Source organism: Acanthochromis polyacanthus, chromosome 3 (genome assembly GCF_021347895.1).
Source record: "Acanthochromis polyacanthus isolate Apoly-LR-REF ecotype Palm Island chromosome 3, KAUST_Apoly_ChrSc, whole genome shotgun sequence".
Classification (NCBI taxonomy): domain Eukaryota; kingdom Metazoa; phylum Chordata; class Actinopteri; family Pomacentridae; genus Acanthochromis; species Acanthochromis polyacanthus.
In genome coordinates, this window is record NC_067115.1 from 23,848,822 (window position 1) to 23,867,446 (window position 18,625).

An 18,625-nucleotide genomic window follows, 5' to 3' on the forward strand; every position below is an offset into this window, starting at 1 on the left:
CACACACACACACACACACACACACAGATCATAGAAAATTGGTTAATGGTTGAAGTTGCAGATGATTGTACTGTAAGGAGACTGCTGCAGCGAAGGATGGTTGTGTGTCATTGATGTTTTCAGTCTTGTCCTTGGTTTATCAGACTTAAACCATCCTGTCTGGACCTCATCCCTTTTGTGTATGTGTGTGCATGTATGTGTGTGTCTGTGCATGCGTGTGTGTGTGTGTGTGTGTGTGTGTCACCCCAGGAGGGTCGGGTGTTCATGGTTCATTAGCCACACGTACACTTCCGTTCTGTTCTCACTGGTAGAAGGGACAGATTCAATGCATTCACACACATACGGACTCTCCCCCTCCACCCCACACACACACACACACACACACACACACACACACACACGGTTCCTCTGTTTTTTTGTTGTTGTGCCGGCTCTGATGAACAGGCACGCAGCCTCCTCCCCTCTCCTTCTCATCTTCTAGTAATCAGGGTACCTATGAGACAGACAGGTAGCATCTGTCGCCTCCTCTCCCCTGATCCATCCCTCCCTCTGTTTCTCCATCTCCCTCTCTTCCACGCCATTGTGCTGAATTTCCCTCGGCGACGGAGTGATGAGATAATGTACGAGTTGTCCTGCACAATCGAAATCGCTGGAATCTTCAGGAATCCCTGAAAACTGATGCTCGGGAGCACTTTCAGAGATTTCTCGACTTGGTTTGCCTCCAACATCCCTGTTTTTTTTTTGTCAGATGTCTCAGATGTCGTCCCCACCCTTAGTAAGGCATGTCACCCATTTCTCCACTCAAGATCGTTGAGCTAAGATGGCTGTGAGGAACGCTTCGCCATTAAATCTGTTAGCATCGAACAGTTGCAGTCAACATGGCGGAGGCCTCTCTCGAGTCCGTTCAGCTGCTCGGTGAAGCCGCTGCCATCTGCTTTTTCAGCTCCAGACTCCTTCAGATCTGCTGGGCCACGATGGAACGAGGCTCTGATGGTTGGGTTTTGAACAGGGCCTCAAGGTTGATTAGCATATTTTCACCCTGTGTACAGACAACCGCCCCCCACCCACCCGTCCACCCACTCTTCCTTTCCTTTCCTCTCCTCCACCCCTCCACCCATGTGTTTGATTCCTCGGCCGTGACAAAGAGCTTCACCCTTTATCCGTGTGTGTGTTGGGTTGGTGAGATGGAGGGGGGGCCCTTAGATTAAGGGAAAGCTTCCTGCTCTTTATTTGGGGAGTCCCCCCGGGAGACGCTTTGGGAATGACTTTCGTTGAGTCACTAACGCCTACTCACATTCACACACACTCAGATGCACTTATACACACACACACACACACACACACACACACACACACACACACACATGCACACCTTTCACCCCTGGCTTTTTTCAAGCTGCCCATTGACTGGGTGCTGGTTGTTGTGTAACGCTGGATAAGCGTGCACACACACACACACGTCACACAGAGGCCCCCCAGCCTGCTCACAGTAGATGAGCGCTGCGAGGGCCCCCCATTCTCTTTTCCATATAAAACCAACCAAAGCTAACTACATTAGAGTATATCTTGTGCTAGCGTGAAAGAGAGAGACAAAACACATGCATCTGCTAATACACAGAAAGCTGGAGTACACTGATCTTTAGCTGTCGCTACACCACTAATTAAAAAATATCAGTGAGGTATGAGCGCTGAAATAAACACAGGGAAGTATATAACTGAAAAATACTGACATGAAACACTAGAAACAGGTCTTGGGTGCAAATAACAAAACAGGAACCAAATATTGAACAGTCGTCTATGGCTGTGCTCCCATCTCCCCGTCTGTGGAGCTGAAGTAGAGCTAGAACCATCAGTGAATTCATTGATTAGTTCATCAGAAGAAAGTTAAAGATATTTTGTTTTAGTTACATGTTTGAGAAAAATGACCAACACTTGCCTCTTTGGGCTTCAACAATGTGTGCATTTGCTGCTTTTCTAAGTTTTAAATCATCGTACATTTAATATGTTTGTCATTTGGTTGGATAAAACCAGATATTTAGGATGTCACAGTGGTTTCTACTTGAAGGAATTTTGGGATTTTTTTACAACATTTATAGATAAGACAACCAGTTCTTCAGTAAAGAAAGTAATTGACAGATTAATCAATATTGAAATGAATCTTTACTGGCTGCCCTGAACTGAAGCACACCACTCAGATGCTGTTATTTTTACAATGATGGCCCCATTTTGCCTCCGTAAAATGGTTTTAAAATATTTTCTATGATAATTTCTTTAACAACAGATTTCATGTGTCTGGTTTCAGATTAGCCACTACATACAGGCAGTAACTACACTGTTTCACAGTTAAATTTGTTTTTGAAAAAGACAGATTTTTGTCACCTTAGTTGTTTTTAAGAGGCAAATTTATTTAGATTCTAAAAGAAAACCCCCATCTTAGAATGTAAGTCGCATGAGTTCAACATTCGCAACTAACAAATACATGTTTATTGGACCTTACAAATGAGTGCCACATGATAGCATCATCAGTTCACGCCCTGGATGAGCTGGTTTCCACTTGTGCGATCAGCGTTCAGATACTGATGTTACAGTCTAAACTCTTTTCCTTTCAGAGACGACAGAGGAGTTGTTCGTAAAATCAGGTTATACATTGTGTTGGCTTGGTCAAAATATATGTGTTTATGAAACTGTGAAAGGCCACATTGGTTTAATGGCTAAAGGATGTTCACAGGTTTTGATTTTCCAAATTAATCAGCGAAGAATGATGTGTCGAGAGCACGGAGTTGCTTGCGTGTGTGTGTTTTTTGGAGGTGAAGGTTGAGGCAGAAAGAAGCCTCATCCAAACAGCAGCCATTTTAATTTGTTTGACAGAGAAGAGAGGTGATAACCTCCCTCTGCAGTCGCTCACCCGGGGAGGAGAAGGGGGGAAAGAGAGGTAGAAAACAAGGAGAGAGCGCAAAAGCAAAGGAAGGAGGGCTGAGTCGAATAGCGATAAGGTGCTGGATGGAGAGAGTCAGGGAAAGAAAGAGAGAGAAAGGGGCGGAAGGGAGAGTGTAATATTTGATTATGGCTCAAGGCTGTATGTTTGTCCAAAGGCTAAAGACTGTCAACCAGCTAATCGCAGGGGTCGATGCGTGGGTGTGTCTGTATGTGTTTGTGAAAGCATGTGAGCCTGTGTGGGTCATTGCTATCAGCACATAATTTATGCTGAGTACACGTGTCTGTGTGCTGCTGTGTGTGTATTTGTGTGTACGTTTACAATTTCTGGATGTCAGTTACAGTTCTGTGGGCCTGAGGAGAATACAGCGGCCTCCCTCAGGGTGCTGTTAGTGCCACTCTCATACAGATGTGCTGGGCTGCCACTGTGTCAGTTTCTCTGTGTGTGTGTGTGTGTGTGTGTGTGTGTGTGTGTGTGTGTGTGTGTGTGTGTGTGTGTGTGACCGGTGTGTGTGTGTGTGTGTGTGTGTGTGTGTGTGTGTGTGTGTGTGTGTGTGTGTGTGTGTGTGTGTGTGTGTGTGTGTGTGTGTGTGTGTGTGTCCTTCTCGTACAGAAAACTAAACTTATTCCTCTGGGTTTAGAATTCTTAATAGGGTTGGATATTGTCAAGAATTTATCACTTGTGGTTCTTATCAAATGGCGGGTCCATTTGTGTCACATTGTTCGAGTAAGAAAAGATAAAAGTTTAGTTTCCACAGATGCAGGCTTCCATAGAAAATACATGTCATTACAAAACCACACTTTCGAGTGCAGCTCTGGTGCTAATGTACTGTCACCAGTTTTAAGGAGCTAAAGTAGTTTTCAAAGTTTGCTTTCAGAAATTGATAAGCACACTTATCTCATAACTTGTGTGTTATTCTTGATTCTGAACAAGTAACACCAGTTCTTTCTAATTTAATTATCTTTCTAGTTGAATGTATTGATGTATTTGTTGAGTATAGTGCAGATCTGTTGTGATGGATTGTATTAGATTTGCTATCTGATAAAGTGGTCAAGGAATGTATATTTGGTTATATTCTGAAAATAAGACTCATTTTTCGTAAATCATTTTGCTTTCTGTTTTGATAGATGGTGAAGAAGAACAGGGAATCTGGTTGGTTTTGGACAAAGACATTGAGGTAGGTGGTAATTAACAGCTTTCTAGTATGGTATAGTATTAGTATCAGTATACCATTAACCGGTAATGTAGCTCGTAATGTTAGTGTGATCTGCATTCCATGTTAGTCCTTTGAGCCTTACCGCAACAACGTGATGTCAGCGATGCCCTGTCTGTTTGTTTTTCAGGCTAGGATCTATAACAAAGACAAAGGTGTCAGGACAGCAGTACAGCGGGTGGCAAGCAGATACTATACTGGCAAGAACGTCCACTGCAGAAACTGCAACAAGACCGGACATCTCTCCAAGAACTGCCCTGAGCCCAAAGTCAGTTCCCATCTGTACACAGCAACATGTGTAGCTTATACACACTGCATGCAAGTACAGGGTGACACAAAAACAGAAACTTTTTAATAATCCAATAAAACCAAGAGTGATGGAAGAAAAATATTTTATTGATAATAATTGAAACCTTAAAACATGCCATTTAAGAAACAATGATGGAATTTTCATTTTTAAAAAATTACTTCCTGTAGATGGCGTCCTCCTGTATGAATGCATTGTTGAAATCTACCTGGGGCTATCTCAAGAGTAAAGTGCACACGACTCAACCAAGAACTCTGGATGAGTTAAAACAGAGAATTCAGGGTGAAATTCACAGTATCCAAGCTGAGATGTTGCAGCGGCCAAAGAGGAATCTCAACAGCAGATTTCAAGAAAGCATTCGTACAGGAGGACGCCATCTACAGGAAGTAATTTTTGAAAAATGAAAATTCCATCATTGTTTCTTAAATGGCATGTTTTAAGGTTTCAATTACTATGAATAAAATATTTTTCTTCCATCACTCTTGGCTTTATTGGATTGTTAAAAAGTTCCCATTTTTTTGTGTCACCCTGTATGTGAAACTCCTAACTGTCTTACATGTATACGTCTTTGCAGAAGGTGCAGCCCTGCTTCCTGTGCGGCACCCCAGGCCACGTGGTCAGTGAATGTCCCAAAAAACACTGCAACAACTGCGGCCTGCCCGGACACCTCTACGAGTCCTGCAGCGAGAGGGCGTACTGGCACAAACAGTGTCATCGGTGCAGCATGACGGGACACTTCTTTGACGTGAGTATAGCTTCTAGAAAGCCAAACGTGCCTTTATAGCAGTAAACTCACTGGACCACCCTAATTTGGATCATCCTATTTGAAAACCATATGAACTGTAATCTACTGTAACATAATTCATTGCTGACTTGTGAAGGTTTCCGGCCTGATTTTGTGAACTGGCTGTGGGGATTTCTTCTCATTCAGCCCCAACAGCATCACTGATTTTTGGCTCTGATGTTTAGTAAAGGGACATGAGTGTGTTGATTTGTTGATGCAACAGCTGGTCCAAAGACGTTTGATATAGTTGAGGTCAGGGCTCTGTTCAGTTGAGTCATTATGGACCTTAGCTTACATTGCAAGGATTAAACTGGAAAGACCTTTCACAAAGTGCACTGTGGCCCAATATATCAATTATATTTTCTTACACTGGAGGTAAGAGGCCAAGCTCAAGTAATTTAGGGCCACACAGTAATAGAGTAAAGTCACATTTTAGTCACTGTTGGACTCAGTTTCATAAAGTCCTGCACCTCTATGAAAACCATTTCTAGTAGTAGAGTTCCAGTACAGAGATCCCAGAAATGTCTATTCTGCAGTATACCACAATGATCAACTTGTACAACACTTTTTTTTCCAAGTACCCCACCCCAATCCCCAAGTGTCACCAATCCTCCAATCGGCTCACAGCTTGTAGTCCAGAAAAAAAGTCCCTGGATTTTTGGCACGTCACTCACAGCTAAATCGCTAATGGTTCTACAGTTGCAGAGTGGAGTGCAGAATTTTTAACTTTTTTGCAGAATCTCTTCAATACAAATTGCTCCTTTTTTACTAGTGTTTATATTATGCATGTAGAAAAAAGTCATTAATAAAATATCACGATTTAAGCTTAGATTTGCTCAAATTTTCCAGGTGAGTACCATGAAACACATGATTAGTTCAAGGGCCATTGGAAAGTTCAAAAATCTAACAATTCTTTCAGTTTCTACAATTTTAAAGCCTTTGAACCCACCAGTGGGTTTAGAGGTTTGACAATTAGGACACTGCTAATATACATCCTGAGCACCAGTATATGCCCACTGAATAAAGAAGTGAATTATTTTACTTTATTGAACAAAATGTACATAAATACCCAATCACATCAATAAAATGTTGATTTAAATAACATGTTATTACTATAAGAAATAAAATTTTATTCTCTCTTGCTCTGTTTAAAATGTTTCCTTCTGAACTCACCCAATTCTTCCCTCTTCTCTAGTTCTTCAGCCATCAGGCTAACTAACTTCACAGTCGCCACCAAATAGACACCAGTTGATCTCTGGTTACCTTGGCCCTTATCTGATTGGTCAAATGGTGTACATACATGGCTCCTGTATCCAGAAGTCCATCTGATAGGTCAAATGTAAAAAATTACTTTTAATTCACCGGATTTCAGACCTTTTTGCACAATGCAATTGGACATGTTGATATTAAGAAGATGTTGAAAATACATTTTGGTTAGCACTAAAAAGAAAGTGACATAAGAGAAGAAAACACAACTGTGTCATGCAAGAGTAATGTGGAACATTGTTGAGCATGTTTGTAATTCTCACAATGCAAAATAACACTTGTCAACTTAACAACTTATCACAAGACTTCAGACACACAGGAAGCAAATATACAGTCAGGATGAGAATAAGCAAAACTTCAGACAAGAGTTTTAAAAATGCTTTTTTTGATCCCATCACCAGGGAAATTTACATGTTACTGCAGCTTGATACAAATAAGGCCTGAAAGAAGCAAGACAAGAAATGCAAAAGTGCAATAAAAATACTGATGCAGAAGGCTATGTACACCTTCTACATGGAGCCGTTCATGTTTCTGTATGAGTAGGTGCATCAGAATGACCACAGATGTGTGTAGAAGCTGTGTTTTGCTGTCAAGAACAGTTACTACTTAATGTCAACACTCTATCGCTCCCACCACCTCTACCACAGAGGTATACATATGCCTCTCACTTTTGCATTCTTTCCATGACCCGTCTCCCATTTCCCTCTCTCCCCATTTCTCCCTTTTTCCCTCTTTCTCATCCCTCTCTCCCCCACTTTCTCTCAGCGATAATGAGTGACCAGGGGTCAACACACGCCGCTGTTCACATTAATTGATACACTTCACCAATTACAGCTTAGTTATGTCTCTGCCATGCTGCATATTCCAGCTGTGTGTGTGTGTTGGCGCTGAAGGGTGACTCTAATGACCATCAATGACAATTATCCCATCGCAGCGTTCATTACCTTGCCCATTTACACTAATGCCACAGAATGGAAAACCCTGTGTGTATGTAGGAAGCTGCCTGCGTCTCCCCCGCCTCACCCTCGACCCCTTCTTCTTTTCCCTCCGTCTCTCTCTCGCCCTCTCTCTCCATCAGTCAGTCATGTACTGTGCTCTGTGTAATGGATGAGTAACCAGGTGAACACCAGAGGGAGAGGGTAGACCAGGACACACATAACCCAATTTTTCTTTTTCTCTTTCTCACAATCAGTCACCCATTTTTTTCTCACCTCTTCGTCCAGATCCTCCAGTCAGTCTCGTTCCCCCGCTCTCTTTTGCATATTGTTTTCAGCAGCAAACAAAGGTGCAAAGTTGTGTGCCGTCGTAATTACCCTTTTCTTGGAAGTTTTTTTTTTCTTTCTTACACTCACAAATTATACTGTATATATTAGTGTGTCTGTTTGAGAGAGAAAGAGAGTCAGGTCTCAGTCCCCTGGGCCTTTCTGTGTCTCTCATTAAAGACAGACGGTTGATGGAGCGCGAGTGTGTCGCTCGCCTCGCCTGTCGCCCTCGACAACAACACACTACCCTGGCGGTCTGGAGGGAGAGAGCAAACGGGAGGGAGCGGCTGTGGGTGGAGGGGCTTGCTGAAGAAAAGAAAAGAGCTAGATGAGAGTTGGAGGAAGATACAGCTGTCGAAATTCATGCCCGTTCTTCTCTGTGTTGAAATCCAAAGAGATTAGATTAAGCCAGAAAAAGTACCTTCCATTCTGTGCAAGGTGCTTTTAAAGATGAAGCACTTTTGGTATAATTAGCCACCTTTTAATGCCAGGGGAATTCTGATGTTGTAGAGGAACTTATTTAGCATCTCTAAGCTCCAACTAACAACTGGCCTTGTTACAGAACAGACTTGAATCTGCTTCTCCTTCCTGCACTCCGTCTCTCCCACTCAGTAGGTATGTAAGTAGATAAATCTTGTTGCCTGCGGCGACTGCGGCATTTTCAATTTCCCAGTGGGAAGTGGCTGCGGTTGGGAAAAGGATGTCGGAACGCTTAAGGAACAGCATGGAGAAGCCCCGGAGATAATGCTTTAGCCACACCGGGACAAAATGACTGACTGCCTCACTTACTGACTGTTTGAGTGACTGACTGCAGGGAGACGCACAGATGGAAAAAAAAACAGTTAGTGGGAAATCAGGGTGATAAAGGTTTAGAAAGAGACACAGGAAGACACTGAAAGACTCGGGCAGGCAAACAAATGACACCATGGTTTGTTTTTCAGTTTCAATTGGGCCCCGTCTTTTCTCTCTGGTCTGTCTGTTAATCAGCATCTCTCACAAAGTCACCTCCCATCTCACTCCTTATGAAACAAAAGTTAGTTTTCCTGCACAGGTTTTTCATTCTTATTTTGTCCTAAATATGTGATCAGAGTTACGATACGCATACAGGGTTAAAGTTGTTGCTCTTGATGCAGTTCTCCTTGTATGTGCCTGTGTAAATATGTCTTTGAATGTGGTCACCCTGTCAATTGTTGTTTTTTTTTCTTCTTTCCTCAGGCTTGTCCAGAGATCTGGAGACAGTACCACATTACAGTAAGTATCTTTACACAAAGCCAAATTTGCCAAGCCTCATACCCTTCTCTCATCAGCTTCATTTCTTTACTGCTGCTGGTCTCATGGCTGCATTTAGTCGACCTTCTGGCAAAGGTGACTCGACAAGACGTTTGATATATTTATGCTTATCCTGTGACTCCTTTAGAGAGCACTGTTGATCCCTTTTTAAGTTCGAAAACTCCAGGATTGCATTTTTGTCTGGATGTGCAGAAACCAACACTTTTATTCAAGATGACACCCATGTTCCCGTTCCTTGACCCTGATTTGTGACGTCTCCATCACGTAATGACAACTTCAAATCTATGTTTTCTCCCACCATGACCACCTTATACTTGGCTTCCTTCCAGTAAGAGCTCCAACTTATCGTAGTAAAGAAATCTCTAGTCTTACTTTCTGTTTGTCAGAACGGGCAGAAGTTATTTTTTGAAATGGTACTACAAAAAAAGAAGAAAGAAAATGTATTTTTGTGGATGTAGCCAAAGATAAATACCAGATAGTGCTGAAGTATAAAATGAGAGACAAAATCAAGAAGGCAGTCCCTGTATTGTGGAAAGAATGCCAAACCTTAAGTGAACCACACATGCACCACGATGAGCCACCTCATCGCTGTACATTGTTCATTGTAGTTCTGGATCAGGTGAGCACATAGTGTGTAGACGTTTGTTCCACGTACCCTGCCTGGTCTCACACCTGTATTTTAGTGCTGTAAACTTTGGTGTTGGGATAGAAATGACACAGGCAGGCAGAGAAAATTAAAATTAGTTTTTTTAAGCATTACACAGTAAATGTCAGCAATGTTCCTTTTCTGTACAAGCTGTTGTTCTAGCATCTGTTATGGTTTGTTATCAGTTTCCTAACACCTTTTACTGATGTTGTGGAAACTTCAGTATGCAAATGTAGTATGTGGAATGTAAGTCCCTACACTATGAAGCTACGTCATTATTCTTTTTTAACAATTTTTTTGAGAAATTTTTAAAACTTTTTGGTGGGCAAATCACCACACCGATAAAGTCTATGGTATATATTTATGATAAAGTGTATCTACCATAGCAGTAAAAATAAAAAATGACAAATGTCTTCCCATCAGTTCAGTCAAACACCCCACAAATGACAAATGATCAGCATGCATTTTACATACATAATGCTATGTTAAAACTAATACTCAAAAGTTTTGCTCAACCAGTGCGTCAAATTTGATCCCAGTAGCTGTGTTCGTTTTGTCCAGAGTCCCAATTAAAGCAGAGAAATATAAAGGTGGTGGAGGGGGTGACTAAGCCAGCAGCTTTCTGAACACAGTCCCACTTACGGCCAGTGACATTTTCGAAGTCCTTTCCATGCAGAACGCAACCTGATTAGAATAGAAATATTTGAAATCTTACTGTCAAAAATGTGTTTTAACAAATAGTACAGAGTAATTTTACACTATAACGTGTCTGGGAAATGGTTTGGGGTTGGGATGTCTTAGATATCCTTTAGTTTCATTTGTAGACATTTAGGACTGAACAGAATATAAACTGCTTGGTTGTGGAGTTGCTAAAATACTAAATCAGAGTGTTGGGTTAAAACTCTCAGGTTTACTGTCTTCTTTTGCTCACTGCAACATTATTTAAATGTTACTGGAATCAATCAAGCAGTGATGTGGATTTTAGCGTTGTGACGAGGCTGGTTTAGGGTGTGGAGGTTATAAAAGGCCTCCCAAAAGAAACTATTTTACCATGAACATCATGGAGGCAAAGGTGTCACGCGACCACTTAAAATCAATAAGTAAGTTCTGATTAGTATTGACTTTGCCCTGTAGCAGATGAGTGAAGCATAGCAAAATATATATATATATAAGATTAGGGAAGTGACAAAACTGATAGGAACCTTTTCTTTCGTGCTTCACTTTAAACCTAAGTGCACATGTGACATCTATGGGGGTGTGTGGTGTGGTTTAAAATAATGTGTCAAAGTGTAGAAAACTGTGAGACAGTCACATGGGCCATATGTCAGCAGGGAGGCATTTGCTTATTTGTACGTCTGTGTGTGCATGTGAGTGTGTTTATCCAAAATCAGAAAAGATAACTAGTTTTTTTGGCTCCTCACTTGTGTGTATGTGTGTGTATGATTGGCTGTGTGTATGTGTGCATCTGAGCGAGGGGGTGATATAGACCTCAGCCTAAGAGAAAAGAGCAGCTTGTTTGTCAATTAAAAGACGTGATAAAGCATGAAATGGGCTGCCAACACCACGCGGGACGAGGGAGTGAGAGTGAGGGAAGAAGAGTGTGTGTTTGCATATATCTTGGCGTGCACTTTGCGTGTGTGTGTGTGTTGGGGGAGGTCTGTCACTCTCCTCTATGGAGATTAATTAGCAGGGGCTGTCTAATGAAAAGGCAGCATCGTTAGCGCTGGGGTAGCACGGCGGGATAGACGCAGAGAGGAGGAGGAAGGAGGAGGGAGCGGGACAGAGAAGTTCCAGGGGAGACGTCGGCACAGAGGATGATGGGAGTTGAGTTTAATTGTTGCTCATGTGTTGGCGGAGGATGTTGTACGATTTACTGTAGAGTTTCACTTTGAGCCACACATGAGAAGAGAAGAGAAGATGCCGACAAAAGTCTCCGGTCGCCTCGCAACATGATGAAACCGTTTTTTTTCTGCTGTTGTTCCATTTCCATGTGTGCGCCTGTGTGTGTGCCGGTGTGCTTTAACGGGTGGAGGATTGTGACCCAGGTCTAATTGAAGTATTTAAGCCATTTAAGCACTGGGAACAGAAGGTCGTTACAGATCCAAACTGGCATGGGGGTTAGGGGCCCGCACAGACACAAACACACCGTCGCACTCACAAACACACCTACACACATGCATACACAGGGCTCCTTCTGTTTAAGACAGCCTCATTTTATTCATGATGCTGCTTATGACCCTGAACTCCCCAATGTGAGAAGGTGTGTGTGTGCGTGTGTGTGTGTGTGTGTGTGTTCGCTTTGGGAGATGTGACTCTGTCACCTTCCGCTGGGCTCAGCCAGGTGTGAAAAGGCATTCTGTCAGACCTCCCTGCTACTGGGTCCATTTATCCTTCGTTTGTGTGTGTGTGTGTTTGTGTGTGAGAGGGAAAGAGAGTGTGTGCCAGGTCCGTTTATCTTCCGTGAGTGTGTGTGTGTGTTGTCTGCCTGCACCTGGCCCTCAACTAACAAACTCCTCCAAACCGCACAGTATAGACCACAAAGCCCCGGGGTATTTACTGAGAAAGTACGATACTGACACACATGGACACACACACAAACACGCACAGACACACTGCTACAAATACATAGAGCAGCAAATGGATTAAAAAGATATCCACAACATTTTCATTGTGTGTTGTCACATGCATTCAAATACGTTTTTTACACAGCTATACTTGTATTTACAAAAATTTGCTTTTTTCCCCTTTGAAAATGTGGGTTTAGTTCAACAGCTCTTCCTCAGTCTCTCTTTCTCTTTCGCTCACCCACACACACACGTCTCGACAGACACTGTGGTTTTACTTCTTTCTTTTTCTTGCAGCTTTACAGTGCAGAGGTGGCTCCTTTTTCTGCAGGCCTCATGTGCTTACCTCCTTTCATCCTACTCTATTCTCACTAAACACTGTACATAAACATTATTGGAAAACCCCTAAAACACTCAGTATGATGTTTAATGTAAGTGCACTCTTGCCTTCATTTCCCAGGATGCCATGCTGCAACCCTCAGAGATTTGAACTTGCTTCTTTCTTTCACTCTGAGATTGATTGTATAGTCTCACGGTTCATACACGCCTGAGATTTCCTCTAGGTGAAATGCGTTTTGCCTCCTCTGCATTGGTTTTGAGCCGGGTGTTGGTGTAAAATGATAACTGCACAGAGAGGACTTTGTGTTTTAAATGTGTGAAACCAAAAATCTGTTAACGTTGTCGAAGGGCTGAACTTGTTTCTAAACGTCGCTGTGTTTAGGAACAGCCACAAGAACATAAAAATCAAGGTAACAGAGGGCTGCAATTAATAATATTCCCATTGTTGTTAAATCTGTCAATAGTTTAATAGACTAATAAGTTCTAAATATCAGCAGTGATATATTCAGATTTGTTGTTTTTGCATGATTGAAGCGTTATGATGAAGCAAATTCTTGTATTTGACAGACTGGTGAATTATGAGTATTTGCACCCGATAAACAGCTTTTAATGGTTAATCAGTTGTCACAGTTGCAGATTCACTTTCTATCCGCGTTACCAAATGCAACATTTGAACTCAACAGTGTTTTCGAGAGAGATTTTTCACAGTTAAGGGAGAAAAAGAACCGTTTTTATCTTTAGTAGCCAACAACATAGTAAAAGATGAAGAAAGTGAAAGAAACTGGCCGATGCTTGAGAACATAGAGGAAGAGAGGACTGATGAGAAGGAAGACGGGGAGGAAGGAGCAAGAGAACATGATGAAGGATGGATGGATGGAGAACAGTCATGAAAGGCCAGAGTGCAGGTTTAGTGACCTGCTGTCTGTATACCGACTGCATTAATGCATGTAAAGATCATGCATAAATGCGTGCATGCAAGGAGGCAACACACATACAAGTCACAGTGACTTTTTTCCTCCCTCCTGTCGATGGGACCTTGCCGTGCTGGCTTTAAGACCAGAGCACCACCCTCTGGCTGCTGTGAGAAATGAAGCCTTACTTCTTTAAAACGGACATTTAAAGTGGGAATTTTCTTGCTTTTAATTTCCGACACTGAATGTGGGTTAAATGCAACTTTCCATGTGCCTTTTTGGTGTGTGTGTGTGTTTTTTTAACTGCCTCGTGTAAGAGCGAGACGGGGCCACGTGACATTAGGTTTAACATGACTCACCTACATAGCAGAAAGGTATGAACAAGACAGAGAGGAAGGCAGAGACAGCTGGAGAGGGTGGGAGAGAGAGAGGTGTGTTGTAGGAGCTGCTGGGGGGGATGAGTGTATTAAACAGGCTGAGAGAGACAGAGAGAGCAAGCGGGGAGTGAATCTGAGCTCACAGCAGCTGATTGGTACAGGTATATCGCTGTGTGAGCATTGATTGGCCTCTCTTTAGATCGTAGCGGTGACACCTGTACGTCGGTGTTTATTGATCGGTGCCTCTGCCCGTGGTGGTGTGTGTATATTGAGCGGATTTTCTCCTGTGTGTGTATTGATCTTTTCCTTAGGGACAGGTGTGTGTGTGTGTGTGTGTGTGTGTGTGTGTGTGTGTGTGTGTGTGTGTGTGTGTGTGTGTGTGTGTGTGTGTGTGTGTGTGTGTGTGTGTGTGTGTGTGTCGAGGTGCCCGGGAAAAAAACAGTCGGTGACCTTCTTGCTCGACTCGGAAATGAAGCCGTTTTAGCTTCCCTCTTTCCCACCTGACTGCCTTCCTGTCCCCTTTCATTTAGCATGTTGTACCTTTTTGTAAGTTTTTTTTTGTCCCGCCGTCTTTTTTCAGAGGGTATTCTCAATTCACACACGCCTTTGTTAGCCCAAGGTTAAGACATTATGCTCCTTAAATCCTCTTATTTTCCATTGACTTTCCAGGGAAAAATGTCTTTTTTACTTAGGAGACTATTTCAGGTTGTCTACGTCAAATTAAAGCACATTGTGCAAAATTAAAATATTTAGCTTCTTTGACTCAGGAGTGCTCGGTTCATTTCCTTTGTGTGTTTTTGGATAAACGGAATAAATTGTTGCGAAAACGACCTTTAGACCTTCAAATGGGCATGCAGTCAGTATAGTGGAACGCTTAAAAAAGCAGCGTTTGGAGAAAGTAATTTGTAAAACTGATCATACTCAGATAGTTAAATGGCAATACGGATCTCAAACAACGCATTTACTTACTTGATGTTAAACTGATTTTTTTGTATTTGCTATTTTTATAGCTGCAGGACATTTAACAGATACATTCTTTTTATTTTGAGCATTTGTTCCTTCCTACTCAGTGCAAAATGAATGCAGTTACACGTTCAACGTTTAACAGCGTCACTGATTTAAGCTCAGTCTTGTAAATATTTTACCCATCTAAGGATAAAGACACTAACTGTAGCCGTCATTCTGGTTTGTGTTCACAGAAAAATTACTTTCCTATTTTTTGCTTTATATAAATATTGCAGTGTCTTCCTTCAGTCGTACGTGTGATTATAAGTTCTTGCTGTTATTTTGCAGTGAATGGATATCACCATATACACAAATATAGTATATTTAATTTTCTTAAGATTAAAATGATGTGTGCATTCACAGAGTGAGTGTCTGCTGTTTCGTGTTCCTGGTTCATTGTTTGCTCCGTTGGCTTGTAACGCTTCTCTGTGATTCGCAGCTACATGAAATTATCAATAGTAAAGTCCCGGTTCTCTGCGTACAACTGGCAACTTTATATTCAAAAAACTGAATATTATTGCATTAAGCTACATTTAAAATGTTTTTCGTCCTTAAGCCAACTGTTTTAAAGACTAGTTAACTCTGATTGTTTCTTCTACTTCAACCGGTCTCACTGATCGGCTGCTGTGTGGAGATAGAGCGCCATTCAGTGGTCCAACAGGGAAGAGCACTCTGATCCCTCAACATGAGGAAGGGAATATTACAATTTTTTAAGGTGTTCTTTCAAAGAAAGCATCAGGGTGACAGAGAGAAGCATTTGTGGTTTTGAATTTAATGTTGCTTGTGCACATGTCACCATTAAATGTGCAGCATATTTAACATCCTCTGCAAAAGCCAAAGAGGTCCAAAACACCACGAGATGCATATGGAAAGGCATAGCACATTTTTTCTAAAAAAATTATTATTAATAGTCTAATTAAAGCAGTGTAAGCCGACTAACCTTGAACAGAAAAGCAGTCTTGCATGAATAAAGACTAAATCCCATTTCAACTCATATATTCTACTAGTAATAAGCCATTAAGTCTTCTGTTCTTTGTGCTGAACTTTACGTCGCAGGTTTAAGTCTTGACCTTTATTCCTCTTCTTGTTCTGTCCTTCCTTCTGTTTGGCTGACCTGTTTTTTTCCATTCCTCTTACAAGAATGTGCTCAATTCTAACAGTGCTCTGTAAAAATCCTTTAAATCCACATCTATTCAGTGAGCTGTTTTTGCTGTCTCATCATTATACAGTACAGACCGTCCGGCCTTCTCACCCCCACCATGTCAAAAGGCTGCTGTCTCTTTATTCTCCCTCAAACGAAAGCAGGGGAAGGTACATTTGTGAAAGGAAATGTCTTTTGAAGTCTAGTTTTATTAGCAGCCGGCGGTCATTAGGGGAATGTAAGTAAAGTTATAGGTCGCACAGTTCATAGAGTTATGTATGGCAATTAATAACAGTTTAGTTCTCTTTTTTTTTTACTGTGCCACATGGAAAAATATGGCTTGCAATGTGATAAAAAATATACAATCAGACTCATATTGTGGAATCTCACAGTTTTATAATGAGATTTTGAAATTTCGGGTCAATTATGAGTGAAATGTGTCAAGATTTGCCGGTAGGAGCTGCTTAGATTATTTTTTTCTGTTACATATAATTTTTAACTGAATATTTTTGAGTTCAAAGTTGCAGGTCAGACAAACCTAGCAATTTGAAGACAGCGCCCTAGACTCTACCAAACTGTGTTGTACACTTTCACAATTGACAGACCAAACAAGGGAATAATTAGTGTTGATCATGAAAACCGTTACAGCTTCAGCAACTCGATGTAAAAAGTTCAAATATGTATCAGTAATAAGCTCAACACTGTAAAAAAATCAAAATCTTACCAAGTCTGTCTTATTTTTAGTCAAAATGTCTCATCCCACTTGATTTAAGATAAATTCACTTAACAAGTGACATTTCAGCAAGTCAAACAATCTTGAAATGATCTTGTTTTGAATTGTATTTTACAAGAAAATTCAAATTAAGTTTAATACATCTCAAATTAGAAGGTTACATGAAAGCAAAAATCTATTTTTGAGTGAAAAACTGCTATTTTTTAGCATGTCTAGCTTATTTTAAGACACCTAAGCTTGACAATCCTGGTAAAATAGAGCTTAAAGTAAGTTTTCCCAGCTAATTTTAAGATCTCAATACTCTACATATCATATCTTATTTCAAGAAATCTTATCTAACCATTGTTCACTTGTTCTATTGGCAGATTTTTTCACTTATTTCAAGGTAAAAGTTCATTGAAATAAAATTTTTTTTCTTGTTTCGAGAGGGGCATTTTTTTCCAGGGAAAAAGACAGAAGATTTAAGAAAGTACAAAGAAATGTCATTACAACAAACCTGACAGACAGTTTGCTGTCCTCACTCAGAAGGATAGGGACGCTGCACTCAAGACTTTATTTTTTATTCTTTTAGTAGCAGTGTGTTCATACACAGCCCTGGATGTAGATGCAGAACCATAGGAATGTACACACAAATGCACATGCTCTCACACTCAGTCACACACAGGTGCAGTGTTATCAGAGGTCTTGCAGGCTCTGCAGGTCATTGTGACTTTCCGCTTAGCTGGATGGCGTCGATTTTGTTGTGTGTGTGTTTTGTGTGTAGGTGTGGGATTGGCTGGCCGAGATGTAAAATCAGGATTTAACATCCTGACTAGAGCATAAGAGACTCGGTCCATCTGTATATAGTATGTCTAAATCCCTGTCTCTCTTGTCCATATGTGCTGTCTCTGTGTAATTGGTGGGAATGAGGTGGGTCGCATAGTTCTGTATGCTCAGCCTCACACTGACCGCAAGAGAGAACAACCTCTGAACTCGGCAGTGAGCCCTCAGAATAGAAATCTTACATCTTAGACTCAGGTTTCAATAGATTAGCTTGTATCCTCTGTTCCGCCTTCCACGGTGTGACCAGATTACCGCCAGTTGCTGCCCCAGAAGGGGGGTTTTCTCCAGAGGTGGCAACCCACCGCCGTTCACTCCCCTGAATCACATTATCGTGACATTCCAGGAGCATTTTTGTCCCTCTCTTTTAAAAAAAAAAAAATCAGGACTCCTACTGATTGTCTTCTGACTGATTGACTGATTGACTGACTGACGGGAGGAGATAGGAAGAGCCTCTGGGAATTACGCTGTGTGCGAGTCCTTGCTGGGTTAGGGCTTCGGTCTGAGTCTTTGTGAACTGGCAGACACAAAGGGGGCAGGAATCACATCTGGTTATTTGGAGAATCCCCCTCTCCTCCTCCTCCTTTTGCTCCGTAGCCTCCCTGTCTGCACACCTCCACCTTAAACAGTCTCCGAAGAAAGACCGATCGTTGCGTTCATGAGCGAGAGTGAACATTATTATTAAATTCCTGATGCGCAGCTCATATATCAAGAGAACAAGAAGATTAATGGTCAGCTGTGGAGTTCATTTGTTGTATTCTGTCTGAGAATATGTTCATCTTATAGCCATTTCATCTCGCTAATTCACAACAGTCTAATTAATCCTCACTGTTAACCTAATATGTACATACTGGCATGTTGCGCACACACACACACACACACACACACACACACACACACACACACACACACACACACACACACACACACACACACACACACACACACACACATCACAAGGGTCTGTTTGTTTTGGTATGAGCCCAGTAGTCTTGTGTTGTGTTGTGAGGCTGTTCTCTATGATAAAGCATGC

The 18,625-nt window shown here is 41.6% G+C and overlaps 1 protein-coding gene across 2 annotated transcripts in view; it reads left to right on the forward strand.

Moving 5' to 3' along the window:
- The window catches only part of zcchc7 (zinc finger, CCHC domain containing 7), a 52,092-nt gene that overhangs the window by 25,089 nt on the left and 8,378 nt on the right, over positions 1 to 18,625 (forward strand). For both annotated transcript variants that reach the window (XM_022206058.2, XM_022206059.2), the window contains exons 4-7: positions 4,063 to 4,112; positions 4,279 to 4,416; positions 5,030 to 5,200; positions 8,983 to 9,018. In XM_022206058.2, the coding sequence (XP_022061750.1) occupies positions 4,063 to 4,112; positions 4,279 to 4,416; positions 5,030 to 5,200; positions 8,983 to 9,018 (395 nt within the window). The remainder of the gene's footprint in view (positions 1 to 4,062; positions 4,113 to 4,278; positions 4,417 to 5,029; positions 5,201 to 8,982; positions 9,019 to 18,625) is intronic.